General features: G+C 38.4%; 1 protein-coding gene across 7 annotated transcripts in view; it reads left to right on the top strand.

Moving 5' to 3' along the window:
* MACROD2 (mono-ADP ribosylhydrolase 2) overlaps window positions 1–13,826 on the top strand; it is an 848,563-nt gene that overhangs the window by 566,729 nt on the left and 268,008 nt on the right. For all 7 annotated transcript variants that reach the window (XM_088160729.1, XM_014895167.2, XM_088160725.1 and 4 more), the window contains one exon: window positions 4,610–4,640. In XM_088160729.1, the coding sequence (XP_088016855.1) occupies window positions 4,610–4,640 (31 nt within the window). The remainder of the gene's footprint in view (window positions 1–4,609; window positions 4,641–13,826) is intronic.

Genomic DNA, 13,826 nt, shown 5'->3' with positions numbered 1-13,826 from the left:
CTCTATGCACTTGCTGCAAGTCATTTTAACTCAACACTATTCCTTCAGTCAGCTGTCAGCAGCTTTGTGGCAGGTTCACCACACACCATTTTGCCACACAGCTGTTGAATTTTTATTTTAAATTTGTTTATTGCTGCATATCATTTTCTAAACCTGTTGCTCTTTGGAAGACTCTCAAACCACAATACAGGATATTTCACATTGGGTCTGAATCCGAGATTTGGCTGGAGTTGCTTTATTAGCTGTCGGCATCCTTTAAGAACTTCCCCATAGCTGGTATGGAAACTTCCAGGCTTGTGAAATAGCTAAATGTTTGTGTTTCTACCAAAAAAATCCCTCCAATTCTTTTGGCACTTGGGTGCCCAGTGTGTGACTCTGATGAAGAGAGCCTTCCAGTGTGTGAATGAGGGAGCTTGTACAAATGCCTGAAGGCTTGCATGTGACATGCTGTGTTCAAGACATTGATTATTTTTGAGGTGATAATTGCTTTTTTTATTCTTTAAAGACATAAGAAACATGCTAGTGTTGTCTGTAGTGAAAACTGAGCTTAAATATTGTCATATTCTATTGTTCCTTTTTCTCTTCACTTTCAGGATAGGGAATTATGTTGGAATTCTCTATTTCTGAATAGAAGTTTTTCTTTGAATGATAGTTACTTCCAAAATCTGTTGTTTGCTAAATTATGGTTCAGCATTATGACCAACAGAGAATTAATTTCAGGAGAGAGACTGGAAAACAGCATAAGATTTCTTTTTTTTTCTTCCAGATAGTAGTAGTAGTAGTATTTAAAAGGCAAAGGGATAGGATTATAGTTAGTGGTTTATAAAATCATTTTAAAAGTTTGGTTTATATGGTTTATAGGTTTGATCTAGTAACAGCAGCAAAACTTGACCGAGTGTTAGATGTTACTCATCTTAAATATGTGTATAGGTACCTTGTGAATAGTTTGTGCAGCAGAAGGCATACAATAGTCCCTGAAGTTTATAGTTTTATTGGGTTTTTTGAAGTTCCATGTTTTTATGGAGCATGTTATTTTGGAAAGCATCTAAGATGTACAAGCTTTTTAGGAGCTTTGTCCGATGAATATATGAATATCAGTGATGCAAGGTGGATGAAGGAAAGGTTCTCCAACAGGAGAATTAGTCCTCTTCATAAGATGATACAGTGAAATCAGAGAAGGATTTGTGTTTGATATTATTTTTGACTGCTGTGTTATGGGCTGGAAGAAAAGTGCTTAGCTTGCATGTGGCTTGGTTGTGGCAGAAATTACACTGGGAGACCAGAATGCCAAACACTTAATTTGAAGGAAGTCCTTTCTCTGGGTAAGCCATTAGGAGCTGGGGCTGCAGTAGGAGGCATCTGGTCATGTAGACTTAGCAATTGTATTCATCTCATGTATAACACTTAATACATTGCAGCTCAGTGTGAACTAGAACCCCTTGATGTAGATAAGCCCTTAAATATTTAAATACCCAGGTCCTTCTTGCTGAAATGTCTTAGAGTCCAACTTGGCCTCGGCATGGTGACTATTGTAAGTGTTCCTCCTAAAGCTGCATTACATTTCATCCTAATTAGCACTGCTGCTGTAGCCTTGGTAAAAACACATTGGATTAAAAAGAACCAGAGGCTGAGTGCCCACATCCTCTCCTACAGGAATTAAATCAATTTCAGTCTTGCAGTACTCACAGACCTGATTTAATTTGGCCTCTTTCTCTAGATGATTGCAAAAGCACAGTAGTGGTAGGAGGCTCCTGCTTTTATTACTTATGTTTAACTCCAGAGTTGTGTCTGTTTTGAGTGCTATCAGGGTAGCAACTTCTTATTAGTCCCCAAATAAAGCAAGCATGCTATTTTGGTAGCAAAGAAATTAAAGGTTCATAAATAAATAGTGGTTACCAGCAACAAATTAAGATGAGAAACATTTTTATTGTGGAAATGGGAATGAATGTTACCTACTGTGAAATGGATTTTTTTAATTGAAATCAGATATGTAATTAAGTTGTTATTAATTATGCACAGAAAAGGTTAGAAACCTTAACATCTTTTGTCCATAAGCCAAATATTGTAGTATGTTGATATCCATGCTGTGAATTCCCCATTACTGCTCTGCCAATAATTTCAACTTGGCATCTAGACTAAATTGTCTCCCTAGGAGCCAAGAGGAAACACGGCTGATATGTGATCTTGGGCATGGGTCTTTCTTGAATGAATAAAAGCACTGTCACATTTTATGAAATTACATCTGCTGCTTATGTGCTGTGATCATCTCTGAATGAGGGAGAGGGCAGAGCTCATCTGAGTTATGGCACAGACCTATACTCCAAAGGAACTCGATGGGATTTTATAGTCTTGTATATTCCAGCTATGTTTCAGCTGCATTGCAGAAACTGAAAGCAAGGTAATGATTGTGCCTACACAATAATTTTTAAAGTATTCAGAAACACACACGACACACAAATTGCCAGCCAGAGCTCGCCGAGTGGCTTCAGAGCGCGTTATTCTGTGAATGGAGATGAGCAAGTTTGACAAGTGGCTGCCATGCAGTGCTGAAAATGCAGATTTCATCTTCTCTCTCCGAGCAAAGATGAGAAGGGAGCTTGTTCCCCTGGAGCCCTCAGGGGCTTGGACTCAGCAGCCCAATACACAGCTGTGGTGCCAGATGTTGGCACTGTGTGCTGAGCCTGTCCCATGGTGCAGCAGCCAACTTGAAAACCCCTTCAAGGTCCCTGTCATGGCTTTATGTAGGTTCATTTCATGGTTGGGCTCAGTGGTCTTGGAGATCTTTTACAACCTTAAGGATCTGTGATCTTGCTTAGAGGCTGTGCCAGCCTTTGCTTTGCAGCAGTGATGAACCTGCAGTGACCTGGGGACAGCTGGTGCCCTTTGCTGCCCCTCCGGACCAGGCTCCCCAGGTGGGTGGCTTTGTCACACGGGCCAGGCTCCCCAGGTGAGTGGCTTTGTCACACATGTGGGGGTCTGTAGTTAGTAGTGGAGCTCTGTCCCACAGGCACCATGTGGAGCCACAGGATTGATGGAGTTTTGGAGGTTCTGCCAGGACTGTTTCCCCTTACCTGGTTGTGGGGCCAGTAAGAGAAGGAACCATGAATACTCTGTTCCTCATTTTCTGAGGAAAATGAATATCTAAGTCCTGTGCTGTTACTCAAATTCTGCAAAGAATGGAAAACAAAACACTTTTCTGGAGCAATTATCTCTTAATACGTAGAAACTGCAGCAGTGGTGAATTTTAAGATCATTTTCTAAACTGGACAAAATTGTCCTTTATGCTTCTCTTTGGTTGCTGAAGTATCTGTTGCCATTTCACCCTGAGATCTGTAACCATGTGGTGGTTGTTTTTTCTTTTTTCTACTCTATTCTTCATTTCTTTAAGGAGCTGATTCTTGTGATTTATTGGGTACAAACTACAAAGCTAAGTACTTTTCAGGATGTAAGTTGTAGTGGCTATGAGAAGGAATGAGACTATAATTCTCCTCCACTTTATTTTAGTTAAGTATTTTCAGAGGGGAGGATGTATTCTTTCCATTAGACCTCTCCTTTCTTAATCACCATTCCCTAATTAATTCCCTGGTTAAATATAAAGCAAGCATTAGCTTTGAATAATGTTTTCCTGTGTGATTAGCTAAAGAAGAATTTCTTTTGTATGATGACTCATTGCTGGGGGATCTGGAGGGAGCCTCAGGGTGGATATTTGAGACTTTGGTCCCAGGTGCTCTCATACGTTTCAGCTGTGTCTGCTGTCAGTCCAGAGGTGGGAGGCAAAGGCGATATCACATGTCAGCTGAACACAAAAAAATTGCCTATCTTGTTTTTTTCCTGGTGGAAAACTGATTCCAGCTCACAAAAATGCAAATCTCAAGACAGCACATACAGCTAGCAGAAATGTAAATTATTGTTCTTGCTGGCAGAGTGTCTGTAATATTTCTTGTTGCATGATGTATGTTCTTTGACGTCCTAGCTGCCCCGAAAATGTACTGGGTTTTGGGTTTTTTGTTGTTTTTTTTTTTTTACCTACATCTTCTAGTTCTTCCCCCTGCACTGACAAACAAACATTTGGCTTGTAGCACTACAGCTGTGTTGGGTCACTCCATAAACCACATGTCTGAAAGAACTGAGGTTAAGAACTGAATCAAAAAAGGAGATTATAGTGAATAAGGGCATGGCAAAGAGGCATAACATAGTCTAAGCTGGCCAAGCTTGTTTTCCTGATGAAGACACATTGTCTAACTCTACCCAGATGATATTACTTTTCTTTTTCTTGCTACTGTATTAGCTTATGGTGTTTTATTTTTAGTTCATAGCATTAAATTTTAGCTCAAAAGGCAGTTTTAAGAAAGATTCTGTGTTCAAGTGTTGCTTGTAGCTCAAGATGTGAAAAAGAATGCAGCTTTATTAATGTGGCAGGAAGGAAAACATATGGAATATATTTCATATAATGACGTGAGAATGGCTGTGATTTGACTTCCGTATCCGTGAATGCTACAACATATAACCTCTGGGTGTTAAAAACCAGGCATTTAAAAACACTCTTGGTTTTGCTAAAAAGCATGGTAAACAGAAATCCCACTGATCTTTTTTTCTTTTCATTTTACAGGCCTTTCCCTGTATTTCAACTGGAATTTATGGTAAGACACACCTTCAATATCACTTATTCTTGTTCATTTTTCCCTATTATTTGTATTTCAAACAGTGATATTTCATATCAGATGTCTCATCAGTCCATTTTTCTCGCCAATATATTTATGCTGTGTTAAATAACAGAGTCCCCAAGTCTTTGGCTGTGACTGGATGCTGGTGTGCTGGGAGGTGGGGGACTGTTGTGCAGCCCTTAGCATCACCCTTAGAGCCTGTGAGCCAAGACACACAAGTGTGATTGCACTTCTGCAGTAACTCTGAAACATGTTGTTCCAACAGGGAAAAATAGGGCAAAATTTTCCATCCAGAAGGAAAGAAAGATGCCACCATGTCCAAGGCTGGCAAAAAAAAAACAAAGCCAACTTGCTAGAGTAGCAGGAAATTATCTTAGTTCCCTTGAGTTTTGCTACTGCCATTCTAGTTTATTAATTTACATGCAAATTTACATGGCCTGAAGGAACTGGAAGGAAATGGTAATTCTCAGTCTCTTGCTTTGTTGTAATCATAAGGTAATCCATCACTAACAGTCAACTGGCTTTTGGTTGGCATTGTGAAAGAAGTGAGCATGGTATTTGAAGGAGGAAAAAAAAGGCAGTTCAATATTTAGAAAAAAAATTGAGAATTTTGAGAAAACATGCAGACTACAAAGGGAATTTTTTTTCCCCTTAAAAATAACCTATGCTGATTTTTCTTCCATTTAGATGGAATAAATGATTGTAGGTTTGATTACTTATAGGATTTAAAGTTTTTAAAATAAGGCTGTTTTAAAGAAACATGTGGATGTTCCATCCCTTAAACTGGCTGGGACTTTGAGCAACTTGGTCTAGTGGAAGGTGTCCCAAGGGGGATTGGAACCAGATGATCTTTAAGGTCCTTTCCAACCCAAACTATTCAATGTTTTTATGCTAAACAGCAATAAATGATAATTTAAAAAAAAGCCATTCTCAGGTAACAATGTAGTATGACATAAGTCATAACATGTAGTAATTGTTAGATAAGATAATTTGAGCTTTGGCTAATTAGACAATTCAGATTCAGGAGGGGAGAAAGGAAGGCAGAAATATTTAAGCTTGTTCCTTCTTTTTCAAGGATCTCTTATTTAAAATTTTTTTATGATTGTAAATCTGAAATAGGCTTCATAAGGTAAAATCTAGTTCACTTTGGGTGCTGTATTCCCTTCTACTTGAACTGCTCTTCCATTATTGCAGAAGAACATGCAGATGCCATTTCCATGAGCATCAGAATGGCTGAATATAAATCTGATTTCAGATAAAGCTTTATCTCAGTTCTCAGTTCGTGTCCCCCTTTTGTACTTGAAGGCAAGCTTTGCAAATTAGTTCTTGACTCATTGGTTTAAATCTTGATCTTTTACATAAATACATTTTTTGTTATTTTAGAAAATCAAGACATGCTGCAAATATATGAAAATTACTAGTAAGTGGGATGTACAAATAATAATAGTTCACTTTATTTTAGAATTGGCCTAGTTAATAGAAAAGTCTCAGCAGGGGAGAAATATGGTTCCCTGAAGCCAGTAGAGAAAGTTGGAAAGGATCTCTGATAGGAATCTTGAGTTTGTGAGGTTTTTGATGCTTTTCTGGAAGGTAGCTGTGGCATTGCTGAAACATTATACACTGCAGCAGATGCTTTTTTCTGTAATTGTTTGCTGTTTTCACTGTTGGAATTAAATTAAGATGCATTTGTGCTAAAATACTCTGCTTTTCTGAGGCTGCTTTTTTTGGGGGGGGAGGGGGTGGAATTCAACCTCTACTTGATTGTACTCTTTACAATTTAATAAATACTTTCTGTTACTCAAAAAAAATACTTCCCTTCTTTCCAGACTTTCAGATGCACTGCCTGAGAGTAATAACTAAAGAGGCAGCCCTGCATCTGGCCTCAGATGTCAGTATTTTCAAGAATGTTTGATAGCAGTTGCATTGCTAAAATTACACCGTAGGTGGTGATGTGTTTGCAATGTAAAATACAAAACTGTGCTTTAATCCTTTTGGTTTTGTTGGGGTTTTCCCCTTGATCCATGCGTATTCCTTTGGGTAGAGGCAGTGTCTAGATGGAAAAAGTGAATCAGCTTCATTCCTGGTGGCCAAGCTGATTTGGGTATCTTTGTGCGGTGCACTTAACACTGGACTGTCCCAGTGAAGTGTTGGAGAAAAAACACACTTGTTGTTTCCTCATCCTGGATCTGTACAGACAAATTCCTTTCCTTCAGAAACCACTGGCTGAGGACACAATTCCTCCTACAAATTGAAGTACAGAAATTTGCAAGAGATCAACTGAGTATATCCAGTTTGAGAATCTGGATTGAGTTCTGCTCCAGACTCTTGTAGATGTATAGGTTGCTCACCTTCCCTCTTGTCATTAGGACAGTGTTCACACTTCTCTGGGGAGCAGTCCGTTCTTGTTTTCATCACTGCAGTGCACCCTTTTAAAAAGGAAGCACTCCCATAAAAAGGAAGCTGGGAAGAAACAAGCAAGGCTTTTTCTGAGGTCTTGGCAAAAGGTAGATTGCTTTCCAAAGAAAGAGTGTTGGATAGAGGAAAAGCCTGCCCTCCTCCCCAGACACTTTCCTGATGCTCCATCTCCACCCATCTTGCTGTGTGGATGTTTCAGAGTCACAGCCTTGAAAGGCCATTTGACTGCTGCACCATGCCAACAGTCAAAACTTTGATTTTTCATGTGCTCCTGTTTAAAGAGTGCTGGCTACAGATCCACTCACAAAGGATCTTTGATTTAGAAGTTAGAATCCCTCATTTGAATCAATCTTTGAGAAATGACACAGAAAGCAACCAATGCAAAAAGTTTGTTAGGACTAAAAAACGAGTGAGAATCTGCCAACAGGCACTTTGGGAAAAAAATTACCTACGAGATCCCAGATCCCCAATATATTTTCCTAAGAGATCCCTGCCACCTTTAATAAGCTTAAGAACTACTAATAGTCTAAGAAAGCAAAGGTTCTGCATGTTTATATCCCCATGGACCCTTGGGTTACTCTCTTCTGTTGGAATAAATGCTTTTGTTTATACCAAGAGCATGATGTTTCCCAAATAAAACTGTTTTGGGAGGAGAACTGAGGATTTACATCCCTCCTGTGGCATTAGGGAGATATTGGAGTATCAAGCTACACACATCCTCAGCAGCTGTTTAGTAACATACAAATATAAGCCAGGCCAGTTTGAGTTGTAGGAATTTTCTTACATTTTGTCTCTTCTTCTTTTATAAAGCAATTTTACTATCTGTTTGGAAAAAAAAATATTATAAAAAGGGATGAAAAAATCTACAGACAAATCTATAGTTCAGAGGGTACTAAGTGCTGTTTTAGGCTGTAGTGTGCCAGATTTTCATGTTATACCAGTGAATCCCCATTTACATGTCCAGTTTCCTCTTGATTATTGTCTTATTATGTTTGAGGTACCTCTAGAAGAGGGGACTGGAGGGGAAATGCCACTTTCTTTAGTAAATTTTCTGAAAGAGCACCTCATATTAAGAAGCTCTCCACACATTGTGGCCTTTGCAGCCTGCCAAGTGAACAAGGAAGGATGTTGGATGTGGTGCTACGAACCTTCCAAGTCACAAAATTAAAACGAGGGTCTGCAGATGGATATAAGGAGACAGGATTTTTCATGTTTATCACAAACATGTTGAGAGATAATCGTGGGATAGGCTGCATCTAGAAGGAAATGAAGATGTTATGGTCTGTGCACCCCTATGTGTTACCTCCTTACTGTAACTTTGTGCTAATGCAGGGTTTGGCTTTGTTCTGAGATACTTCTGCTGGCAACATAAGCTGCTCTTCCAAAACAGAAACTAGTATTTAAATGTTATTTTAACCTTAAGGGAGAGGGGAAAAAAGGAAGTAAAGCAGAGGGAGAAAGATGAAACTCTGAATTCTCCAATTGGTGTGTATTTATATCTCTACATCAGTATAGCTGTATGTTGTACCTTAGCTTGATTTTGTGAAAATTATATCCTCTATCCTTTCTGAGAAGGAAGACAGAGGCAGCTCTTAGTTTCCTTATGAATTTAATTTTAAAAACACAGAGGAAAAGACTAAATGCTATGAATATGCAGAATGTCTGTGGTGATTTAGGTGGTGGAAATGCACAGTTACAGCACATTTAAACACCATTATTACATTGGCGTAAATCTTGCTGCTTTTAGAATTGGGCCACTGATGCTTACTTGTAGCTTTTGGCCTGGTCATGGCAAAACATTTCAGGGCTTTATTTATTTTTTTACGTGTTGCTAAAGGGAAGTCTGAAAATAAAAAATAAAAAATAAAAAAAATTAAAAAAAAAAAAAAAAAAAAAAAAAAAGAGCAAACTAGGCTTTGTGTATAGGAAATAGAAGCACAAAATCTATTCTCAAGGGAGAATGCAGAGAGGGAGCACAGATCTTCTGGTCCACTTTAATCTGGGGAAAGAGGTCCTTCAATCTTGTGGCAGCTTGTGTCACCTCTGTCCTGACCCCCAGTGTGTCCTGCTCAGCATCCAAAGAGTGATTCATCCTGCCACAGAGGGCTGGGAGCATATCCATCAGCTCTTCTCCCCACGAGGTGATCCAAGGTAGATTAGAACAAGGGATTAACCAACAGGTGTTCTACTGGAGGATTATAAAAGCCCTCGGAATATCTGAGCCAGAAGACTAAGCCAAATGTTTTCCAAGGCAGAATAAATTCCTGACACAGGGTTAAAGGTTGAGGCAATGTATTTCCATCTTTCTCATCTGTTTTTTCTCATTTTTCTGTTGGCATTCCATTTCTGGAATAGATGTTTCTCTAATGAGCAATTCTAGTAAGCATTGCACTGTCATCTTTCCAAGGAAGGAGTTAGCTGTAAATTTTTCAGAGCCACTATACATAAATGTGTGTAATAAGTAACTATGAAGTAGTTTTGTGTTTATGTCCAGCCTGGTGCTTTGAGCTCCTGTCACCATTTTATGTGATCATCAGGATTTGGATATTATGATGTCAGTTGAGGTTTTCCAGGAAAATGGATATTTTCATATAAATTCTCAGTGATAAAAAAATCCCAATCCAGTAGGTCACACAAGAAAAGTTCCTATTAAAAAGATTTTCATAACTAAGCTAATTTTTAAACTTGATCAGCTCCTCATCCCTCAACTGAGACGGCATCAACTTTTTTGATACTGTGTTGTTTTAAAAGACCTTTTTGGCAGCTCACTGAGAGTTAATTGCTTTTTGTTATTTTCTCCATAATTGGCATAATGTAATATGTTCACAAAATGAAGATATATGAGAACTCCTTCTTTGACACTTCTTAGGGGTCTGATCACCACTTAAATAGATTATTATTAAAAATAATGGTAACAGCTATGAAATCACTATTATAATATTCAAGTATTTCTAGAAATCTAATTACTACTTGTATAAAAATTTGTTGCATGCATTATTTAACAGTATTCTTATTTCAGACAGTGTGGTGTCCATGATAGTAATTGGTGTCTTCCCATAATTTAAATACTAAAAAAGTTATTACAGGGAAGTGTAAATTGATGAGCTCTCAGCACTCTAAAATTAACATTCATGTGATGTATTTAGCAAGGAGAAGCTCTAACTTGATTCCAGACGAGAGACTTAATAAGGTCTCTTTTTCAGTGGAAATTAGCTTTTTATGTATAATGTAGTTTGACTATCTAGAATTTTATCTATTCCGAAGGTCTTGCTGACTGGTCCAATTTGCAGCATTTCTCCTGAACACTAGAGGACAAATCCTGTCCTTCATTCAAACGGCATTTAGTGAATGTCCTTAAAAATTTCCCTTTGAAAGCTTAAACTGTTGACTGAATAGTCAGTTTCCTCATGGCCTCTTAGTCTTTTCCATGTTCTCTTTATGCAGAAATAAAATTCTATGTAATTACTTTTTCCTCTTAAAATTGTATTTATTTCAGCCATATTTATATTAGAGATATATTATTATATTGTTGCACCTTTCAATCTTGCAGCTGCCCACTCTCTTTAACCTCACTGCCTGGGTTCTACTCTGCAAGAAACAATTGTGTGTTCCCTTGCTCTTATTTCATAGTGCTTCCCATCTTGAAGCTCCAAGCATGGCTCAAGTTGCTTTTGCAGTGAGCTCTACAGGTATCTCCAGACTGCTGAGGAAAAGCCAGGAACATCTCCAAAAGCATCAAAAACATGTTGAACTTTGGGCACTTTTCCCCTTTTTCCTTTCATTTTTTGTATTTTTTCTTTTGTCAGGTAGCTATCCTGTAAAGCATAAATAAGGTGGAAAAGTTCTCTGGTATTCACAAAGCATATTGCAGAAATCATAAACAGGGCTTCAGCCTATTATTTGCTTTCATATTTGTGGTTTTCTCTTCAAAGAATTAGCAATGTTTCAATTACCATGATGAAAGTTAAAACTCTGTCTTGTTGTATACCAACAGAATCGCTTAATTCTCTTTTCTAAATTTTCTTGGCTGATGTCAACAAGATAATCTGATGTGTTTGTTCTGTGGTTTTACACTCTGGAAAAGCTAAAGCTCTTAGAAGCAAATTTGTTAAGAAATAAATTGAAGTAATAAAATAAAGCTCTATGGACCTCATCCTAGAGACGTTACATTGAGATGATACATGAAGTATAAAATATTTCTTAGTAAAAGGCTATCCAGATTATTGCTATGCAAATATTTTCTTTGATGTAATCTTGCCCCTTGCCCCAGGAAAGAGCATGTCTCTAAAACTTAACTTGGAGCCAAACCCATTAGTGAATTCTACCATGTTGTTTTGCGTGTCTTTTAACCGTATTCATGATTAGATGCAGTGTGAAAACACAGTCATTATAATAATATCTTTTTTTCATGCCTTCCCACATCTTAGCATTTAGCAGTGATTTCATTTACCTGTGCACTGTGGCATAACTAGTGGTGTATGTAATCTCAGTTACACCTCACATTCTGTATACTTTAGCAGCTAGAGAAAGCTCATCAATGGCAAGATTCCTATTCCTAGATGATTACCCACAGTCATTTTAATACCATGCAGTTGTTATATCTGGAGTTTACAAATGTAAACAGAAGGAGGCTGCCATGAAGCCTGATGAACATGATGCCCTTAGTCCCATGATTTTAGGTAGCCCTGTGAGGAGCAGAGAGTCTGACTCAGTAATCCTCGTGGTTCCCTTTCAGACTGAGAGATCCTGTGACTCTGAGTGCATTCAGTTGGGTGCCACTCACAGTTTAAAGCTCATTCTGTGAGGACAGAAGAGTAGTACAAGTCTTTGTCTGTGTGTCCTTGCAGAGCTTTTAAAAGTCCTGACACACTGAAGATGAGTAGGAGTAATATTTGTGGTGTCACATGTATCAAATAGTTTTACCACAAAGGTGTTGACCTTTGGTATATTTTTGAACTTCTGTGACAGCATTAGTTAGTAAATGCCTCAGGAAAACAGCTTCTGTTTCCCATTAATTCCTTAGTTTTTAGTGCAGGGGATCTGTCTGTGGTCTGGCCACAGAATATTGTGATCCTGGACCTTACTTGTCCTACTTTTTATTCTCCATAAATTTACTGTGTATTTATGCAGTAGCTATTGTAATGGTCCTAGTCAGTTTGGAAACCCTTAATACTACTCCAGTACAAACACAGAAAGTTGCCATAAATGTAAATTTGCATAACCAAAGTCATCTCTGTTTTTTAATTTTGGTCACTCCAGAAAGTTTGGAAGAAGTACATGTGAGAATATGAAGACTTCTAGGTGGCTTGTGAAACGTGAAAATGTATTGCTGTCAGGGTAAATATCTTTCTCCTGAAAGGAAAGAAAAGATCAACAGAATAGACCTGCTATTCTGAGTCTCATCAGAGTACCTGAAAGTCAGTTAAGGCTCTGGGGGTCGTCCAGGGTGTTGTCCTTTTTCCTGTATCTTTGTTAAACTGGAATGCTGCCATATATCACTGGAAAGGCCAACTGCCACTGAGGCAGAATAGCAGGGCTGGATGGTTCTGTGTAGTGAGTGACTGATCCTGTTTCTAAGCCAAAATCCTGTTTGTGAGATGTATTCTGCAGCTCTGCACTGCGCAGATCGTGTCAGCAGCTGGGTAATGGATGGCCACCTCGGTCCTGGAAGAGAGTTAGCTGTGCCTTTTTGTCTTGGGAATGCATTTAGAGCTGTTGTGTGCCGCACATGTTGGCAAAACATTCACCTGTCTTCTGTCTCAAGGCGTGATGCACCAGAAAATAGTATAAAGTACCGATGCTCTGAATTTTCTTTTTAACCAGTAATTTCTGAGGTAATAAAAAGGTTTATACACATACTTTGAATTTGTGCAACTCAAGTAACTTGCTGGTGATTATATCAGTTAATAAAACAAATTGCGTGCATGCTTTGCCAGGACTGCGGTGTTATTTCTCAAATTCCATATTAATAATTATTATTAAGATATCAGGCTGTTATGGAATTGTTTCCCGTTTACTTAATCTATCGGAATTTGATTATTCTATTGAAGGTAGTTTCTTATATCAATGAAATCTTACACAGCTAGTAAGAACACATAAGGCTTATTGCAGAGGAAATGCAGCAAAGAGTCAGAATTTACCTTTCTGTGAGTACTGTCTGGGAGAAAGTTTGAATCCTTTCCAGAGCTTCTGTGCAGAGCAGAATCATTGCTATGCTTATTTACTTGGCAGTAATTTTATACATATTAAATTCCCCTTCAGACTTGTTCAGGGTGAGGTTTGCAGAAACAAATGTGCACCTCCTTGTTGAAGAGTGTTAAGTCAGAAATTCAGTACATACTTAACAAGGTGACTAGGAAAACAAATGTGAACGGGCTTTTTGTGTACCTGCCAGGCAGGCAGGATAGAAATCAACCATTTATGCTGCAGAGCTGGTTTGGGCAGGGGAAGTCACCTTCTGCTTTAAAATACACTTTGGGTCAGGCTTGTGCTCAATAGAGCTGTTTTTGGTATATTTCTGAGCTGTCACTCCTGCAGAAAAGGACTGGTTCAAGGGGTGTTCTGTGAGAAGATAACTGTAATTGGCAATCCATTTCTTCATTTCCATGCTATAGCCAGCTTTGATGAATTAATCATAATCAAATTCAGGCTGTGGGAAGGGGGTGACCCATATAGCACAGAAGAAAAATGAGGCCCTGTGCTGGCATGACAGACTAATCCTTCAATTCACCCATTTGACTGAATGAG

This window comes from Sturnus vulgaris, chromosome 3 (genome assembly GCF_052056855.1).
Source record: "Sturnus vulgaris isolate bStuVul1 chromosome 3, bStuVul1.hap1, whole genome shotgun sequence".
Lineage (NCBI taxonomy): Eukaryota > Metazoa > Chordata > Aves > Passeriformes > Sturnidae > Sturnus > Sturnus vulgaris.
Note: the sequence above shows the minus strand (reverse complement) of the source record. Positions and strands in the feature narration are given on the sequence as shown.